The sequence below is a fragment of the Anomaloglossus baeobatrachus genome, chromosome 5 (genome assembly GCF_048569485.1).
Source record: "Anomaloglossus baeobatrachus isolate aAnoBae1 chromosome 5, aAnoBae1.hap1, whole genome shotgun sequence".
NCBI lineage: Eukaryota > Metazoa > Chordata > Amphibia > Anura > Aromobatidae > Anomaloglossus > Anomaloglossus baeobatrachus.
This window is the reverse complement of record NC_134357.1, coordinates 386,017,166-386,037,685: the sequence shown is the minus strand read 5'-3', so window position 1 is coordinate 386,037,685 and position 20,520 is coordinate 386,017,166. Positions and strand designations below refer to the sequence as shown.

General features: G+C 52.7%; 1 protein-coding gene across 3 annotated transcripts in view; it reads right to left on the bottom strand.

Moving 5' to 3' along the window:
* SOCS7 (suppressor of cytokine signaling 7) overlaps positions 1–20,520 on the bottom strand; it is a 104,821-nt gene that overhangs the window by 40,997 nt on the left and 43,304 nt on the right. For all 3 annotated transcript variants that reach the window (XM_075350079.1, XM_075350080.1, XM_075350081.1), the window contains 2 exons: positions 20,344–20,472; positions 20,042–20,177 (listed from right to left, as the gene is read on the bottom strand). In XM_075350079.1, the coding sequence (XP_075206194.1) occupies positions 20,042–20,177; positions 20,344–20,472 (265 nt within the window). The remainder of the gene's footprint in view (positions 1–20,041; positions 20,178–20,343; positions 20,473–20,520) is intronic.

Sequence of the window (20,520 nt, the reverse complement as noted above, 5' to 3'; positions counted from 1 at the left end):
TCTTCAGACACATCACAGGGAGACTGATTGCGCTGAGACCCTGAGCAGTGTGATGACGTTGAGGGTCTTTCCCAGCGAGCCCGCTTGGGGTGGCTGGGGCAATCATCTGAGTCATTATACTCATCCTGAGAAGCCGGGGACCCCCTTGCAGTCTGGATTAAATCCAACTGCGGAGGATTAGAGGACATAGACCTCGCCGTGTCCATAGACTGAGCCCCAGGCATGGATTGCAAAGTTTCCAGGATTTTTGCCATAGTCACAGACATATTAACCGCAAAAACTGCAAAGTCTGTCCCCGACACCGGGGCAGTACTTACAGGCGTCTCAGCCTGGGTCACTATCTCTCCTGACTCCGGCTGGCGAAGCAGCACCGGATCTGAGCATTGCACACAATGGGGGTCCTTGGAGCCTGCTGGTAGAGCAGCCCCACATGCAGCACACGCAGTGCACACAGCCCTAGCCTTGGCAGCCTTGCGTCTTGTGGATGACATGTTGCTGCCTCCTCAGAGCGATCTGGGGTATTCAGCCAGGAAGCGACCTCACAGTGCAAGAAATCAATAAATATCTATGTCCAGTGACACAATACACTAACATACACTGAGGCACTAGAGGGGCCAGCTGAAAAGCCGCTTACCGCCCGCTTAAGAGCGGGTGTGTGGTCTTCCAAAGCCCCTCAGTCTAGGTCTCCCAGAGCCTTGCGTCCTTCCTCCAGCCAGACATGCATGTAATGGCTGCCGGCGTCCTGAGAGAAGAAGGGGGGCGGGCCCTGGGCGTTCCTGACCAAGAGCGGGAAGCCTGCTTCCCTCTGTGCCTAGTGAGAGGGCTGGAGCATGTAAATCAGGCTCCAGCCCTCCTCGCTGCCGTGAAACAGCGTCTCTCCCCTACCCTGATTGACAGGGTGGGGGGCGGGAACGATCGGAGCTGCCGGCGTCCTAGGCCCAAAAGCCGGGGACTAGAGTTATAAACGCCGCCGCCGTAAAAGCGCGGTCGGCGTATCCCCGGCGCACCACAAGTCCCAGCAGCGCCGCCCGGTCCAGTGAGGGTCGGCGCTGCGTTCCCAGAACACAAAGTCCCCCAGTTAAACTGTAGGAACACCAGCTCAGTGTACGGTCCCCGGCGCACTACAACACCCAGCCAGCCCGGAGTGTGTCTGTGCCTGCCGGGGACACAGAGTACCTGTATGATGCAGGGCCCGGTCCCTGATGGTACTCCTGCTCCGTATCCATCAGGTTCTAATGGGTCTGTGGATGGAGCCCGGCGTCAGAGCTTTGAGGCCGGCAGGATCCCACTTCCACAGAGCCCCCAAGGGGATGTGGAAGGAAAACAGCATGTCAGGCTCCAGCCCTGTACCAGCAATAGGTACCTCAACCTTACAACACCATCCAGGGGTGAGAAGGGAGCATGCTGGGGACACTATATGTGTCCTCTTTTCTTCCATCCGAACTAGTCAGCAGCTACTGCTGACTAAAATCTGTGGAGCTATGCATGGAATGTCTGACCTCCTTCGCACACAAAGCTAAAACTGGAGTACCCGTGATACCACGGGGGGGTATAGCCAGAGGGGGAGGGGCCTTGCACTTTTAATGTAGTGCTTTGTGTGGCCTCCAGAGGGCAGTAGCTATACCCCAATCGTCTGGGTCTCCCAATAGAGCGCTGAAGAAAGGGATAACGTGTATCTTAAAAACGTTTGGAGAAGACGCTTATCTGGTAAGCGTGGTGTTTCTGGACTGCTTCTCTGAAGTCAGCGTGGCCAGAAAAATACTCAATATCCGTTTGAGATACTGAAAAGGGACTTCTCCTGCTGTGAAGCTGACTCCTCCACTGGGGGAGCTGAGGGAGAAAGATCCAACCTTCCATTGATGGACGCTATAGGATCATTCCGTATGGCGTTACCATCCGGTGTATCCGGATTGATAGCGATGTCAGGATCAAAGTCCTGGAGAGCTGCCTTATCATACAGAGAGTCCTCCTGGGACCCCCCCGTTCCAAATGAGGTTGGTCAGGAAGATTGCCCATGGCCTGTCTGGACTGCAAGTCTCTATCTTATGACAATATATCTGTCGAAACTGCAACTCCGTCCCTGTCCTTGGACAGGGATGACAGGTGGTTTCTTTGGCCACGACTAGTAGAGACCCCGGCAGACGAAGTGCTAGAGACCCCGGCAGACGAAGTGCTACAGGGGAGCATGCACACAATGGGACGGTGTCATGAACAGCATCCCATGTAGTAAAAACAGCACTGAAAATCTGTGTTGCTTTTTTGCCGCTGCCGACTAGCCATCTAGAAGTATATAGCCAAGATTGGTGACCGTACAGTGCAATGTATAGCATACAAGCATAAAGTACAAATGAACACTGCAGCACAAGCAATACAAGCAGCATAGAAGCCTGTGCCCTGGCACCTCTGCTCTTCTGCTGCTGTAGACTAGTCATCTAGGGGAATATAGCCCAGAAGAGTGACCATACAGTGCAATGTATAGCATACAAGCACAAGTACAAATGCACACTGCAGCCCATGCAATACAAGCAGCATAGAAAAAAACCTGTGCCCCAGCACCCTTGGTTTTCTGCTGCTGTAGTCTAGCCATTCCAGGAGAATATAGCTAAGACTAGCGACTGTACAGTGCAGTGTATAGCATACAAGCATAAACACAAATGAACACTTCAGTACGTGCAATACAAGCAGCCTAGAAAGCCTGTGCCTTAGCACACCTGCTTTCCTGCTGCTGATGTGTCGCTCTCCAAGCGGGCATATAGCGACCTATGCAGTTAAAATACACATGTACACACTGCAGTATATATTGGGGTCAGCACTATGTGTGCCGCTTACCGCCCGCCTATAAGCGGGTGTATGGTCGCCACCGTCCTGCCTGGTTGCCGAAAGTCCGAGCTCGGACTGCAGTAATGGCTGCCGGCGTCTTCCCCAGCTCGTGTGAGGAGGGGCGGGCCGTGGGCGTGCCCCAAGTCAGAGCGGGAATCCGGCGTCCGACAGTGTGCAGTGAGAGGGCTGGAGCATGTAAATAAGGCTCCAGCCCTCGGCGCTGCTGATTGCTCAGCGTCTGTCCCCTTCCCTGAGTGACAGGGAGGGGGCGGGAACGAAGCGGCACTAGGCCGCAGAAGCCGGGGACTGGATTTATAAGCGCCGCCGCCGTAAAAGCGCGGTCGGCGCCCAGTCCCCGGCGAACTACAAGTCCCAGCCGCGCCGCCGCTCCCGGAGCGTCCGGCGCGGTAGTTCCCAATACACAAAGTCACTCAGCAAAGCTGCAGTGACTGTAACCCTTTACTGTCCCCGGCGCACTAGCACACCCAGCAAGTCTGGAGTGTGCTGTGCCTGTGTGTACGGGGACACAGAGTACCTGTAATGGTGCAGGGCCATGTCCCTGAACGGTACTCCAGCTCCGTATCCAGCAGGTTCAAATGGGTCTGTGGATGGAGCCCGGCGTCAGAGCTTTGAGGCCGGCAGGATCCCACTTCCTCAGAGCCCCTCAGGGGGATGTGGAAGGAAAGCAGCATGTGGGCTCCAGCCTCCGTACCAGCAATAGGTACCTCAACCTTACAACACCATTAACGGGTGAGAAGGGAGCATGCTGGGGGCCCTATATGGGCCCTCTTTTCTTCCATCCGAAATAGTCAGCAGCTACTGCTGACTAAAATCTGTGGAGCTATGCATGGATGTCTGACCTCCTTCGCACAAAGCTTGAAAACTGGAGAACCCGTGATACCACGGGGGGGTATAGCCAGAAGGGGAGGGGCCTTGCACTTTTTAGTGTAGTGCTTTGTGTGGCCTCCGGAGGCAGTAGCTATACCCCAATCGTCTGGGTCTCCCAATAGAGCGCTGAAGAAAGACTGGGAGATAGACCTAGATAAGGATCTACCCAAGCCGGGGGTTCAGCGACAGGAGCCGGAGCAGCCGGAGAGACCACTGGGGGTGCGATTCCAGGCTGAGGCATCGTCAGGTTAGAGCAGGCATCACAATGTGGATAGGTGCTCGGTTCAGGCAGTAGGAGCTTACATGCAGTGCATACTGAATACAGCTTTGGAGCCTTGCTCCTCGTGTGAGACATGCTGCTGGAGTGGGGGCTCTGCCAGAATGACCCCCAGAGAGTATATACAGAGGTCCACAACCAGAGGTTGTGGCTTACCAGACCGCTGGAGCCCGGACCCCCAAGCACCTCAGCAGGGATGCTGCAGACCAGTGCTGATCGCAGGGAAAACGCTGAGAAAATGGCCGCCGGAGCGAAGAGAGGGGGCGGGACTTACTCTGGCAGCGGGATCTGGAGGGCCATAGAGACTTACAGGGGAGGAGACATGTACTCAGTGAGGAGTGTCCCTCCCCTGTGCAGTATTAGAAAAATATATATGGTGTGAACACTGTCTTAAATAATTAGTTTATATGAGGTGCTAGTGAGGGGACCTAGGTCCAAGCTATAAAATTCTACTACAAAACACTGCACTCTCATTGACATGAAATAAAGTAAAGTAAATCAACAGATTCGTTTTTTTGCGTGAAAAAATAAGTGTATTTATTTATACAAAATTTGTGGGAGGGACTAAAGGACGTTTCGGCCCAACCTGGGCCTTCTTCATACCAAGTCACACTCCATACATAGAAGCGCAATTTTCACTAGGGGAATCCTTCTTTTCTTATTACAGAAGTTATTATGGGTGCAAAGCCAGTGGAAAATTCCACCCAGGAGCAAATGGTTGAAATAATCTGTGTATAAGCCCTTGCTTGTTTTCACAAGTAGTTTATTCATGCAGTTTGCTCTATGAAAATGAGGGATTTTAGTGACTCGTGGTCCCTTCAATTTACAGTATGAGACTAAGGTCACATGCATGGAGCATTGGTTTAAGGATATAGAGGGCTTTTTCTCTGTTTGTTTGGAGGCATAAGCGTAGCGATGGGTAGTGAAGTCCCCTTTGTGGCCGTCTTCCCAGACTGTGGCACGTGCCACAGTCTGGGAAGACGGCCACAAAGGGGACTTCACTACCCATCGCTACGCTTATGCCTCCAAACAAACAGAGAAAAAGCCCTCTATATCCTTAAACCAATGCTCCATGCATGTGACCTTAGTCTCATACTGTAAATTGAAGGGACCACGAGTCACTAAAATCCCTCATTTTCATAGAGCAAACTGCATGAATAAACTACTTGTGAAAACAAGCAAGGGCTTATACACAGATTATTTCAACCATTTGCTCCTGGGTGGAATTTTCCACTGGCTTTGCACCCATAATAACTTCTGTAATAAGAAAAGAAGGATTCCCCTAGTGAAAATTGCGCTTCTATGTATGGAGTGTGACTTGGTATGAAGAAGGCCCAGGTTGGGCCGAAACGTCCTTTAGTCCCTCCCACAAATTTTGTATAAATAAATACACTTATTTTTTCACGCAAAAAAACGAATCTGTTGATTTACTTTACTTTATTTCATGTCAATGAGAGTGCAGTGTTTTGTAGTAGAACCTCCCCTGTGCAGAACGGCCGCTGGGCGGAGCCGCACTGTCCCTCTGCATGAATGACATGCGAGGGCAGTGAAACCGAAAGTAGGCCTCCGGCGAAGCCGGGGCCTAAATTTGAGCGGTGCGGCCGGCGCGCAGGCACCATCGGCGCGGTTCTCAGGCGACAGCCAGAGAACCCGCCGGAAATGTCATAAAACTCACTCAGCACACTCTCCCACAACAATAAAGTACAGGGACCCCCAATATAAAAACGTCTCAGGTACTTAGCTTGCTGAGACGCAGGGTTCCAAGTCCCTGGGGATGAGTGCTCCGGTTCAGCAGGATCCTGAAGGGCTGCGGATGGAGACCGGTCTCCTGCCAAGCATGGAGAACCGTGCTGGCTCCCACTTCAAGCCAGAGCCCAGGAGGGATGGTGAAGGAGCACGGCATGTAAGGCTCCAGCCTTGGAATCAACCTTAACAGCACCGCCGACACAGTGGGGTGAGAAGGGACATGCCGGGGGTCCAGGCTTGGACCCGTTTTTCTTCAAACTCTTTCCAAAAATCAAAAATCAGATGAGAATGCATGTGTGGATGTATGCCTCCTGAACACAAAGCGATAAACTGGCTAGATCTGGTTCTCCAGGGGGTGTATAAGCTCAGAGGGAGGAGCTACACTTTTGAGTGTAGTACTGTGTGTCCTCCGGAGGCAGAAGCTAAAACACCCATGGTCTGGGTCTCCCATAGGAACGATAAAGAAAACAGTGTGCTGTCCCCCAAATTTTAATACCCAGCCAAGATAAAGCCCAACAGCTGTGGCCTGGTATTCTCAGGCTGGGGAGACCCCGCTTTATTGGGCCGCCCAGCCTAAAAATAGCCTGCAGCAATCCAGAAATCCATTAGATGCGACAATCCCAGACCTTTACCCGGCAATTCCAGACTTCCCTGGTGCGGTGGCTATCGGGGTAATAAGGGGTGCTTTTGGCATTAATAGAAGAGTGAAAGAGGGTGTTTTTTTGTATTTTATTTCAAATAAAGGATTTTTCAGCGTTTGTGTTTATTTCTTTTCCACTTACAGATTAGTAATGGTGTCTGAGAACCTCACGCCCATTACTAATCTAGGGCTTAGTGGTAGCTGCTAGCTGTCATTAACCCCTTATTACTCTGCCACCTCACCAGGGCAAATCGGGAAGAGCGGGAAAAGTGCTGGGATTATTGCATCTAATGAATGTGACAATTCTGGGTAGCTGCAGGCTGCTATTTTTAGGCTGGAGGGGGGCAATAAGCAGGGTTCTCCCCAGTCTGAGAATACCAGCCCCCGTCTGTTGGGCATCAAAATTGGGAAGAGCGGGAAAAGTGCTGGGATTATTGCATCTAATGAATGTGACAATTCTGGGTAGCTGCAGGCTGCTATTTTTAGGCTGGAGGGGGGCAATAAGCAGGGTTCTCCCCAGTCTGAGAATACCAGCCCCCGGCTGTTGGGCACCAAAATTGGGGAGGGACTGCACACAGTTGTTTTTTAAAAAATTATTTAAATAATAATTTTAAAAAAAAGACGCATACGGTTTCTCTTATTTTGATACAAAAGCCAAGATAAGCGTACGACTGGGGGCTGCAGCCGTATGCTTTTTCTGTGCTGGGTATCATAATACGTGGGGACCGCATGCCATTTTTTGATTTATTTTTACTGTACTACAGACCAGAAGACAGGTTCTGTGTTTGGAAGTGTCAGACACACTGTCACTCAGCATGAGGGTGCTGTCCAACTAAAACCAAATCACAGATGCCAGTGGGCGGGGGAAGCAGTGCATTTGCAATAAAGGTAATGAGCGGCCCCGAAAGTGAATGAGTGGACCTGGAAGCAGTTACAGTCCAGGTACGCTCATCATTGGCAAAAATTAAAAAGTTTTACAGGAAAACAAAAAAAAAAAAAAAAAAAAACTTAGAATTTTATGTATAGATACATTTTTGATAAGACTAGAAGTGGTGAATAAAGCATAGTTTACCCTTTGAAACTCATAGCAAGATCTGCAAACATGCAACAATTGACACGTTACAGATTTGGAAACAAGCAGCAAACCACAAATTCTGCACAAATGATCCGCAGCAGACAGCAGCAGGAAATGTTCTGTAAAACCAACAGCAGCAAGCTTCACACTAAATCTTCCAAAAACGTAGGTAAGCTGCAGATTTCACAGTTTCCACTGCAAAGGGTGAATTCCACAGCATAAATTGATGTTATAGGTTGTAAATGTGCCCCACAGGTCACTTTATGCTGCAGATTTGAGTCAAATCTTATCCACAATGCTGCTAACTTTAATATGCTGCAGATAGTCCGCTGGAAAATCTGCAAAATAATCGCTAAGTTGGAAAGTACGCTAAAGGTTGCGTGAAGAAAGAAGGGAATTTTGTTTACTTACCGTAAATTCCTTTTCTTCTAGCTCCAATTGGGAGACCCAGACAATTGGGTTTATAGCTTATGCCTCCGGAGGTCACACAAAGCATTACACTTAAAAGTGTAAACCCCTCCCCTCTGCCTATACACCCTCCCGTGCATCACGGGCTCCTCAGTTTTGGTGCAAAAGCAGGAAGGAGGAAACTTATAAATTGGTCTAAGGTAAATTCAATCCGAAGGATGTTCGGAGAACTTAAACCATGAACCAAGAAAAAATTCAACATGAACAACATGTGTACATAAAAGAACAACAGCCCGAAGGGAACAGGGGCGGGTGCTGGGTCTCCCAATTGGAGCTAGAAGAAAAGGAATTTACGGTAAGTAAACAAAATTCCCTTCTTTGTCGCTCCATTGGGAGACCCAGACAATTGGGACGTCCAAAAGCAGTCCCTGGGTGGGTAAAGAATACCCCGGTAATAGAGCCGAAAGACGGCCCCTTCCTACAGGTGGGCAACCGCCGCCTGGAGGACTCGCCTACCTAAGCTGGCATCTGCCGAAGCGTAGGTATGCACCTGATAGTGCTTCGTGAAAGTGTGCAGACTCGACCAGGTAGCCGCCTGACACACCTGCTGAGCCGTAGCCTGGTGCCGCAATGCCCAGGACGCACCCACGGCTCTGGTAGAATGGGCTTTCAGTCCTGAAGGAACCGGAAGGCCAGAAGAACGGTAGGCTTCAAGAATTGGTTCCTTGATCCACCGAGCCAAGGTTGACTTGGAAGCCTGCGACCCTTTACGCTGGCCAGCGACAAGGACAAAGAGCGCATCCGAGCGGCGCAGGGGCGCCGTACGAGAAATGTAGAGCCGGAGTGCTCTCACAAGATCTAACAAGTGCAAATCCTTTTCACATTGGTGAACTGGATGAGGACAAAAAGAAGGTAAGGAGATATCCTGATTGAGATGAAAAGGGGATACCACCTTCTGGAGAAATTCCGGAACCGGACGCAGAACCACCTTGTCCTGGTGAAACACCAGGAAGGGAGCTTTGCATGACAGTGCAGCTAGCTCAGACACTCTGCGAAGTGATGTGACTGCCACTAGGAAGACCACCTTCTGCGAGAGGCGAGAAAGAGAAATATCTCTCATTGGCTCGAAAGGTGGTTTCTGAAGAGCCATTAGCACCCTGTTCAGATCCCAGGGTTCTAGCGGGCGCTTGTAAGGGGGGACTATGTGGCAAACCCCCTGCAGGAACGTGCGTACTTGCGGAAGCCTTGCTAGACGCTTTTGAAAAAATACAGAGAGCGCCGAGACTTGTCCCTTAAGAGAGCCGAGAGACAGCCCCTTTTCCATTCCGGATTGAAGGAAAGACAGAAAAGTGGGCAAGGCAAATGGCCATGGAATAAAACCCTGATCAGAGCACCAGGATAAGAAGATCCTCCACGTCCTGTGGTAGATCTTGGCTGACGTTGGTTTCCTGGCCTGTCTCATAGTGGCAATGACCTCTTGAGATAACCCTGAAGACGCTAGGATCCATGACTCAATGGCCACACAGTCAGGTTGAGGGCCGCAGAATTCAGATGGAAAGAAGGGAATTTTGTTACTTACCGTAAATTCCTTTTCTTCTAGCTCTTATTGGGAGACCCAGACGATTGGGTGTATAGCACTGCCTCCGGAGGCCACACAAAGCAATTACACTTAAAAGTGTAAGGCCCCTCCCCTTCTGGCTATACACCCCCAGTGGGATCACTGGCTCACCAGTTTTAGTGCAAAAGCAAGAAGGAGGAAAGCCAATAACTGGTTTAAACAAATTCACTCCGAGTAACATCGGAGAACTGAAAACCGTTCAACATGAACAACATGTGTACCCGCAAACAAACCAAAAATCCCGAAGGACAACAGGGCGGGTGCTGGGTCTCCCAATAAGAGCTAGAAGAAAAGGAATTTACGGTAAGTAACAAAATTCCCTTCTTCTTCGGCGCTCTATTGGGAGACCCAGACGATTGGGACGTCCAAAAGCTGTCCCTGGGTGGGTAAAGAAATACCTCATGTTAGAGCTGCAAGACAGCCCTCCCCTACGGGGAGGCAACTGCCGCCTGCAGGACTCTTCTACCTAGGCTGGCGTCCGCCGAAGCATAGGTATGCACCTGATAATGTTTGGTGAAAGTGTGCAGACTCGACCAGGTAGCTGCCTGGCACACCTGTTGAGCCGTAGCCTGGTGTCGTAATGCCCAGGATGCACCCACGGCTCTGGTAGAATGGGCCTTCAGCCCTGATGGAACCGGAAGCCCAGCAGAACGGTAGGCTTCAAGAATTGGTTCTTTGATCCATCGAGCCAGGGTGGCCTTAGAAGCCTGCGACCCTTTGCGCTTACCAGCGACAAGGACAAAGAGTGCATCCGAACGGCGCAAGGGCGCCGTGCGGGAAATGTAGATTCTGAGTGCTCTCACCAGATCTAACAAATGTAAATCCTTCTCATACCGATGAACTGCATGAGGACAAAACGAAGGCAAAGAGATATCCTGATTAAGATGAAAAGAGGATACCACCTTCGGGAGAAACTCCTGAATGGGGCGCAGCACTACCTTGTCCTGGTGGAAGACCAGGAAGGGAGTCTTGGATGACAGCGCTGCCAGCTCAGATACTCTCCGAAGAGATGTGATCGCTACCAGAAAAGCCACGTTCTGGGATAGTCTAGAAAGTGAAACCTCCCTCAGAGGCTCGAAGGGCGGCTTCTGGAGGGCATAGTACCCTGTTCAGATCCCATGGATCTAACGGCCGCTTGCACGGGGGAACGATATGGCAAACCCCCTGTAGGAACGTGCGCACCATAGGAAGGCGTGCCAAACGCCTCTTGAAAAAAGACGAATAGCGCCGATACCTGACCTTTAAGGGAGCCGAGCGCCAAACCTTTTTCTAACCCAGATAGCAGGAAAGAAAGAAAGGTAGGCAATGCAAATGGCCAGGGAGACACTCCCTGAGCAGAGCACCAGGATAAGAATATCCTCCACGTTCTGTGGTTCTTAGCGGACGTGGGCTTCCTAGCCTGTCTCATGGTGGCAACGACCCCGTGGAATAATCCTGAAGACGCTAGGATCCAGGACTCAATGGCCACACAGTCAGATTCAGGGCCGCGGAATTCCGATGGAAAAAACGGCCCTTGGGACAGCAAGTCTGGTCGGTCTGGTAGTGCCCACGGTTGGCCGACCGTGAGCTGCCACAGATCCGGATACCACGCCCTCCTCGGCCAGTCTGGGGCGACGAGTATGACGCGGCTGCAATCGGATCTGATCTTGCGTAGCACTCTAGGCAAAGGTACCAGAGGTGGAAACACATAAGGGAGCCGGAACTGCGACCAATCTTGCGCTAGGGCGTCTGCCGCCAGCGCTCTTTGATCGCGAGACCGTGCCATGAAGGTTGGGACCTTGTTGTTGTGCCGGGGCGCCATTAGGTCGACGTCCGGCCTTCCCCAGCGGCGACAGATTTCCTGAAACACGTCCGGGTGAAGGGACCATTCCCCTGCGTCCATGCCCTGGCGACTGAGGAAGTCTGCTTCCTAGTTTTCTACGCCGGGGATGTGAACTGCGGATATGGTGGAGGCCGTGGCATCCACCCACATCAGAATCCGCCGGACTTCCTGGAAGGCTTGCCGACTGCGTGTCCCCCCTTGGTGATTGATGTATGCCACCGCTGTGGACTTGTCCGATTGAATTCGGATCTGCTTTCTTTCCAGCCACTGCTGGAAGGCTAGTAGGGCAAGATACACTGCTCTGATTACCAGAACATTGATCTGAAGGGTGGACTCCTGCTGAGTCCACGGACCCTGAGCCCTGTGGTGGAGAAAAACGCTCCCCACCCTGACAGACTCGCGTCTGTCGTGACCACCGCCCAAGACGGTGGTAGGAAGGATCTTCCCTGTGATAATGAGGTGGGAAGAAGCCACCATTGCAGAGAGTCCTTGCCGTCTGTGAAAGGGATACTTTCCTGTACAGGGATGTTGACTTCCCGTCTCATTGGCGGAGAATGTCCCATTGAAGTGAACGCAGATGAAACTGCGCAAACGGAACCGCCTCCATTGCCGCCACTATCTTCCCGAGGAAGTGCATGAGGCGTCTTAAGAAGTGCGACTGACCTTTAAGGAGAGTCTGCACCCCAGTCTGTAGTGACCGCTGCTTGTCCAGCGGAAGCTTCACTACCGCTGAGAGGGTATGAAACTCCATGCCAAGATACGTTAGTGATTGGGTCGTGACAGGTTTGACTTTGAGAAGTTGATGATCCACCCGAATGTCTGGAGAGTCTCCAGCGCAACATTCAGGCTGAGTTGGCATGCCTGTTGAGAGGGTGCCTTGACAAGTAGATCGTCCAAGTAAGGGATCACAGAGTGTCCCTGTGAGTGCAAGACTGCTACCACTGCCGTCATGACCTTGGCGAACCCCCGTGGGGCTGTCGCCAGCCCGAATGGCAGAGCTACGAACTGAAGCTGGTCGTTTCCTATCACGAAATGTAGAAAAACATTGGTGCTCTGTAGCAATCGGCACGTGGAGATAAGCATCTTAGATGTCTATTGATGCTAGGAAATTTCCTTGAGACATTGAGGCAATGACGGAGCGGAGGGTATCATCCGGAACCGCCTGGCCTCCACGTGCTTGTTGAGCAGTTTTAGGTCCAGAACGGAACGGAAAGAGCCATCCTTGTTTGGCACCACAACCAGATTGGAGGAAAACCGTGTCTTGTTCCTGAAGAGGAACCGGGATTACCACTCCTTCTGCCTGCAGAAGAGCCTCTGCTCGGTGGGGATGTGGGGACGTTCTGAAGAATCGAGTCGGAGGACGAGAACAGAACTCTGTCCTGTGCACGTGGGCACACTGTCCCTCACCCACCGGTCTGTGACCTGTGGCAGCTAAATGTCGCCAAAGGCGAGCGAGTCTGCCATCAACCGCGGATGCGGAAAGATGAGAGAGCTGAGAGTCATGAGGAGACCGCCTTGGTAGCGGTTCCTCCGGCTGCCTTCCTTGGGCGTGATTGAGCCCGGCCGGCAGCTGAGCCCCTCTGAGGCTTTTCAGCCCTTTTGGACGAGGACAATTGGGACCTGCCCGAGCCTGGGAAGGACCGAAACCTCGGCTGTCCTTCCAGGACAGCATTAATAGGGTAAGTCGCAATACAGACATTGCGAGGTTACGGACGCCCCTGCGGCACAGATGTACTTGCGCTCAAGACCAGCTGCACAAGAACAGCTGAAAAGCTTAGGGTGCCCATACGGCTGTGAATGCCGGAGCAACCGACACGCCGATAGCCTTACAGACAGATTTCAACCAGAGTCCATCTGTCTGTCAATGGCATCTGTAAGTGAAGTCCCATCTCCACTGCAACTGTGGCTCTAGCCGCAAGCCTGGAGATTGGAGAATCCACCTTTGGACCCTGGGTCCAACGCCTGACCACGTCAGGGGGAAAGTGATAACGTGTATCCTTAATACGTTTGGAGAAAACGCTTATCTGGTAAGCGTGGTGTTTCTGGACTGCTTCTCTGAAGTCAGCGTGCCCAGAACACTACTCAATATACGTTTGAGTTTGAAATGGGACTTCTCCTGCTGTGAAGCTGACTCCTCCGCTGGGGGAGCTGAGGGAGAAAAGATACAACATTCCATTGATGGACGCTATAGGATCATTCCTTATGGCGTCACCATCCGGTGTATCCGGAGTGAGAGCGGTGTCAGGATCAAAGTCCTGATGAGCTACGTCTACCTCATCATACAGAGAGCGTCCTGGGACCCCCCCGGAGCACCGATTTTTAATCCAAGTGAGGGTGGCCAGGGAGCAATGATCCAGATTGCCCATGGCCTGTCCGGACTGCAAGTCTCTATCCCATTGCAACTCCGTCCCTGTCCTTGGACAGGGTTGAGAGGTGGTTCTTTTGGCCACGTCAAGTAGAGACCCCGGCTGACCAAGTGCTACAGGGGAGCATTGCACCCAATGGGGAGCAGTGCCGTGGAACAATATCACATGCAGCAAAAACAGCATCGAAAGCCTGTGTTGCTTATATGCTGCTGCCGACTTATAGAGCCAAGAATGGCGACCGTACAGTGCAATGTATATCATACAAGCATAAAGTACAAATGAACACTGCAGCACATGCAATACAAGCAGCATAGAAAGCCTGCTTTTCTGCTGCTGTAGACTAGCCATCTAGGGGAATAGAGCCCAGAATAGCGACCATACAGTGCAATGTATAGCATACAAGCATAAGTACAAATGAACACTGCAACCCCTGCAATACAAGCAGCATAGAAAAAAACCTGTGCCTCAGCACCCTTGCTTTTCTGCTGCTGTAGTCTAGCCATTCTATGGCGAATATAGCCAAGACTAGTGACCGTACAGTGCAGTGTACAGCATACAAGCATAAATACACATGAACACTTCAGTACGTGCAATACAAGCAGCATAGAAAGCCTGTGCCGTAGCACCCATGCTTTCCTGCTGCTGATGTGTCGCCATCTAAGAGGGCATATAGCCCGAAATAGCGACCTATGCAGTGTGCTTAAATACAAATAGACAAAACTGCGGTATTTAGTGTCAGCACCCCAGGTGCCGCTTACCGCCCGCCTATAAGCGGGTGTGTGGTCGCCCCATTCCTGTTGGTTGCCCAGAGTCCGTTCTCCCAGCTCGGGCTGCAGGAATGGCTGCCGGCGTCCTTTTCCAGCTCGTGTGAGTAGGGGCGGGCCGTGGGCGTGCCCCGAGTCAGAGCGGGAAACCTGGCGTCCCACAGTGTCTAGTGAGAGGGCTGGAGCATGTAAATAAGGCTCCAGCCCTCGGCGCTGCTGAGTGTACAGCGTCTCTCCCCTACCCTGATTGACAGGGTGGGGGCGGGAACGAAGCTGAGTTAGGCCGCAAAAGCCGGGGACTGGATTTATGAGCGCCGCCGCCGTAAAAGCGCGGTCGGCGCTAAGTCCCCGGCGCACTACAAGTCCCAGCCGCGTCGCCGCTCACGGAGCGTCCGGCGCGGTAGTTCCCAATAAATAAAGTCACTCAGCTAGGCTGCAGTGACTGTAACCCTTTACTGTCCCCGGCGCACTAGCACACCCAGCAAGTCTGGAGTGTGCTGTGCCTGTGTGTACGGGGACACAGAGTACCTGAATGGTGCAGGGCCATGTCCCTGAACGGCACTCCCGCTCCACATCCAGCAGGTTCAATGGGTCTGTGGATGGAGCCCGGCCTCAGGGCTTTGGGGCCGGTAAGATCCCACTTCCTCAGAGCCCCTCAGGGGGATGGGGAAGGAAAACAGCATGTGGGCTCCAGCCGCCGTACCAGCAATAGGTACCTCAACCTTACAAACCACCAGTGGGGTGAGAAGGGAGCATGCTGGGGGCCCTAGTATGGGCCCTCTTTTCTTCCATCCGATATAGTCAGCAGCTACTGCTGACTAAACAGTGGAGCTATGCGTGGATGTCTGACCTCCTTCGCACAAAGCCGAAAACTGGTGAGCCAGTGATCCCACTGGGGGTGTATAGCCAGAAGGGGAGGGGCCTTACACTTTTAAGTGTAATTGCTTTGTGTGGCCTCCGGAGGCAGTGCTATACACCCAATCGTCTGGGTCTCCCAATAGAGCGCCGAAGAAAATGGCCCTTGAGACAGCAAGTCTGGTCGGTCTGGTAGTGCCCACGGTTGACCCACCGTGAGATGCCACAGATCCGGGTACCACGACCTCCTTGGCCAGTCTGGGGCAACGAGGAGGGCGCGGTGGCAGTCGGACCTGATCTTGCGTAACACTCTGGGCAGCAGTGCCAGAGGAGGAAAGACATAAGGCAGTTGAAACTGCGACCAATCCTGAACTAAGGCGTCTGCCGCCAGAGCTCTGTGATCTTGAGACCGTGCCATGAATGCCGGGACCTTGTTGTTGTGCCGGGACGCCATTAGGTCGACGTCCGGCTTCCCCCAGCGGCAACAGATCTCTTGAAACACGTCCGGGTGAAGAGACCATTCCCCTGCGTCCATGCCCTGGCGACTGAGAAAGTCCGCTTCCCAGTTTTCCACGCCCGGGATGTGTACTGCGGAGATGGTGGAGGCTGTGGCTTCCACCCACAGCAGAATCCGCCGAACTTCCTGGAAGGCTTGCCGACTGCGCGTGCCGCCTTGGTGGTTTATGTATGCCACCGCCGTGGCGTTGTCCGACTGAATTCGGATCTGCCTGCCTTCCAGCCACGGCTGGAACGCCTTCAGGGCTAGATACACTGCCCTTATCTCCAGAACATTGATCTGAAGGGAGGACTCTGGCTGAGTCCAGGTACCCTGAGCCCTGTGGTCGAGGAAGATCGCTCCCCACCCTGACAGACTCGCGTCCGTCGTGACCACAGCCCAGGATGGGGGCAGGAAGGATTTCCCCTTCGACAAAGAAGTGGGAAGAAGCCACCACTGAAGGGATGCCTTGGCTGCCCGAGAAAGGGAGACGTTCCTGTCGAGGGACGTCGATTTCCTGTCCCATTTGCGGAGAATGTCCCATTGAAGAGGACGCAGATGAAACTGTGCAAATGGAACTGCCTCCATTGCTGCCACCATCTTCCCTAGGAAGTGCATGAGGCGTCTCAAGGGGTGCGACTGGGCTCGGAGGAGAGATCGCACCCCTGTCTGTAGTGATCGTTGTTTGTCCAGCGGAAGTTTCACTATCGCTGGGAGAGTGTGAAACTCCATCCCGAGATATGTCAGCGATTGTGTCGGTGTCAGTTTTGACTTTGGGAAATTGATGATCCACCCGAACCTCTGGAGTGTCTCCAGAGCAATGTTCAGGCTGTGTTGGCATGCCACCCGAGAGGGGGCCTTGACAAGAAGATCGTCCAAGTAAGGGATCACTGAGTGTCCCTGAGAGTGTAGGACTGCAACCACTGTTGCCATGACCTTGGTGAAGACCCGTGGGGCTGTTGCCAGGCCGAAAGGCAATGCCACGAACTGAAGGTGTTCGTCCCCGATGGCGAAACGCAGGAAGCGCTGATGCTCTGGTGCAAATCGGCACGTGGAGATAAGCATCCCTGATGTCTATTGATGCCAGGAAGTCTCCTTGGGACATCGAGGCGATGACGGAGCGGAGAGATTCCATCCGGAATCGTCTGGTTTTCACGTGTTTGTTGAGCAGTTTGAGGTCCAGGACGGGACGGAAAGATCCGTCCTTTTTTGGTACGACAAACAAGTTGGAGTAAAAACCGTGACCCCATTGCTGAAGGGGAACGGGGATAACTACTCCTTCTGCCTTCAGAAAGTTCACCGCCTGCAGAAGAGCATCGGCTCGCTCGGGGGGCGGAGATGTTCTGAAGAAACGAATCGGAGGACGAGAATTGAACTCTATCCTGTAACCGTGAGACAGAATGTCTCTCACCCATCGGTCTTGGACATGTGGGAACCAGGCGTCGCAAAAGCGGAAGAGCCTGCCACCGACCGAGGATGCGGTTTGGGGAGTCCGCAAGTCATGAGGAGGCCGCTTTGGGAACGGTTCCTCCGGCGGTCTTTTTAGGACGTGCCTTAGACCGCCATGAATCAGAGTTCCTCTGATCCTTTTGAGGCCTGTTGGACGAGGAGAATTGAGACCTGCCTGAGGGCCGAAAGGACCGAAACCTCGATTGTACCTTCCGTTGTTGAGGTCTGTTAGGTTTGGACTGGGGTAAGGACGAGTCCTTACCCTTGGATAGTTTAATGATTTCATCCAATTGCTCGCCAAACAGGCGGTCGCCAGAAAACGGCAAACCGGTTAAAAATTTCTTGGAAGCAGAGTCTGCCTTCCATTCACGTAACCACATGGCCCTGCGGACTGCCACTGAATTGGCGGATGCTACCGCTGTACGGCTCGCAGAGTCTAGTACCGCATTCATGGCGTAGGACGCAAACGCCGACGCCTGAGAGGTTAATGACACAACCTGCGGAGTCGCGGCTCGTGTGAGTGCATTAATCTCAGACTGACAAGCTGAGATAGCTTGTAGTGCCCATACGGCAGCAAATGCCGGAGCAAAGGACGCGCCGATAGCCTCATAGATGGATTTCATCAGGAGCTCTATTTGCCTGTCAGTGGCATCCTTTAGTGATGCACCATCTGCCACTGCAACTATGGATCTGGCCGCCAGTCTAGAGACTGGAGGATCCACCTTGGGACACTGGGCCCAACCCTTAACTACGTCAGGGGGGAAGGGATAACGTGTGTCATGAAGTCGCTTAGTAAAGCGCTTATCCGGAAAAGCTCGGTGCTTCTGGACTGCGTGTTTGAAGTCGGAGTGATCAAGAAACGCACTCCGTGTACGTTTGGGAAACCTAAAATGAAATTTCTCCTGCTGAGAAGCTGACTCCTCAAATCGGAAGGGGTGGAGGAGAAAGATCTAACACCTGATTGATTGACGCTATAAGGTCGTTTACTATGGCGTCCCCTTCAGGCGTATCAAGGTTGAGCGCGGCGTCAGGATCAGAGTCCTGATCTGCCGCATCTGCTTCATCCTCCAGAGAGTCCTCATGCTGAGACCCTGAACAGTCTGATGAAGTCGAGGGACGCTCCCAGCGAGCCCGCTTCGTCGGTCTGGGACTGCGGTCCGTGTCGGAGTCCTCCCCTTGGGACCTATGAGTTGACCCAGGAGCTCTTTGCTGCTCCGACCGAGGGGGGCATGGGGGCAATGAATCAACAGTGCCCGGGGCCTGTGTTACAGGTCTGGACTGCAAAGCTTCCAGTATCTTAGCAGACCATCTATCCATAGACTCAGAAAGTTTGTCAGCAAATACTGCAAACTCTGTCCCTGTCACCTGGACAGTGGGGGCCGGAGGTTCCACCTGGGCCGGGGGTCCCACCAGTGGCTGAGACTCCGGCTGAGTGAGTGTCACAGGGGCCGAGCATTGCACACAATGAGGGTAGGTGGAACCTGCAGGAAGCATTGCCGCACATGAGGTACAGGTTGCAAAGTAAGCCTGTGCTTTGGTACCCTTGCTTTTTGCAGACGACATGCTGTTTCTCCTCTCAGAATAATCAGTGAGGGTATATAGCCAAACGCTAACAGTGAGGCCGTACAGAGTAATTGTATACACTATAAGCATATAAATATACAATTCGGCACCCAGGGGGACCAGCACCTAGTAACAGGTGCGGCTTACCGACCGCTCCCAGCGGTTGTGTGACCACCAGATCCCTGCCTGGGCCTCCCAGAGCTGTGGAGCTCAGTTGTCTCCCCTCTGAAGTTCTCCAGCGTCTTGTAGCAATGGCTGCCGGCGTTCAGAGAGGAGGAGGGGGCCGTGGGCGTGCCTGTAAAAGTGCGGGAATCTGGTGCCCCACGGTGCTCAGTGAGGGGGGAGGAGGATACAAAGTATGCTCCTGCCCTCAGCGCTGACGTCCAGTGCAGCGTCCCGCCCTTACCCCTGACTGGCAGGCCCGGGGGCGGGAATATGCGGCACTAGGCCGCAAAAGCCGGGGACTAAAGTTATAAGCGCGGCCGGCAAACAAGCGCGGCCAGCGCGGTAGTCCCGGCGCACTAACACACCCAGCAGCTGCTGCAGTGTCCATTACCCAGGCGCACTATGCGCCGTCCCCAAGGGGACACAGAGTACCTCAGAGTCGCAGGGCCTTGTCCCTGATGATACCCGGCTCCTGTCCAGCAGATTCCCCCAGGGGCTGCGGAGGGAGCGCGGTCCCAGCGCCTGGTGACCGGTCAGGATCCCACTTCACCCAGAGCCCCTAAGGGATGGGGAAGGAAAACAGCATGTGGCTCCTGCCGATGTACCCACAATGGGTACCTCAACCTTAACAGCACCGCCGACCCGAGTGGGGTGAGAAGGGAGCATGCTGGGGGCCCTATATGGGCCCACTTTTCTTCCATCCAATATAGTCAGCAGCTGCTGCTGACTAAAATGTGGAGCTTGCGTGGATGTGTGCCTCCTTCCACAAAGCAATAAAAACTGAGGAGCCCGTGATGCACGGGAGGGTGTATAGGCAGAGGGGAGGGGTTTACACTTTTAAGTGTAATGCTTTGTGTGACCTCCGGAGGCATAAGCTATACACCCAATTGTCTGGGTCTCCCAATGGAGCGACAAAGAAATAAGGTTTCAATCTAATGTTACTGCACGTGGAGAGTGTGTGAATTGGACATTGTGAATCTGTTCTACAAGTTCCTCCAGTCTGTTGTGACCTTTAACTACCCAAGAACACTACAGAAAACATACAGCAAGATTCGTCCTCAGGCCACGAACTAAGTCCTCGATACTCACTTAGGTAGAGGGAGCTCAGGAATGTGGTCTATCCGGACCAGTTGTCTAATACGGAAGCGGCATAAATGTTGCAGAGATTTCACATTGCTGAAGCGGGACACGGGGTATAGCAGTTGGACTGGGGTAGGAGGAAGACCTGAAAAAGAGGGGTCAGATTAAAAATTCTACAAACTTTCTAAATCACATACACAGTCTAAGCAGGCGACATACAAGGAAGGCTGGGAGTATGTCATATGTGATGCCTTATCAGGCAGTCTTACACACCTTGCGCAGTGACTGCACACGTTCATTCTGATACTAACCTGGCACCCGCGAGCGCAGGAAATACAGGAACTTCCCATTTTTTGAGTGCATGATAGCCCGTTTTATGAACTCCACTACGGACTGACACCGATCTTCAAACTTGGGATGGCACCACAAACTGAATGTGCCTAAAACGCGTGGAACACAAAGGTTAATGTTCCAGCCTTACATGTACA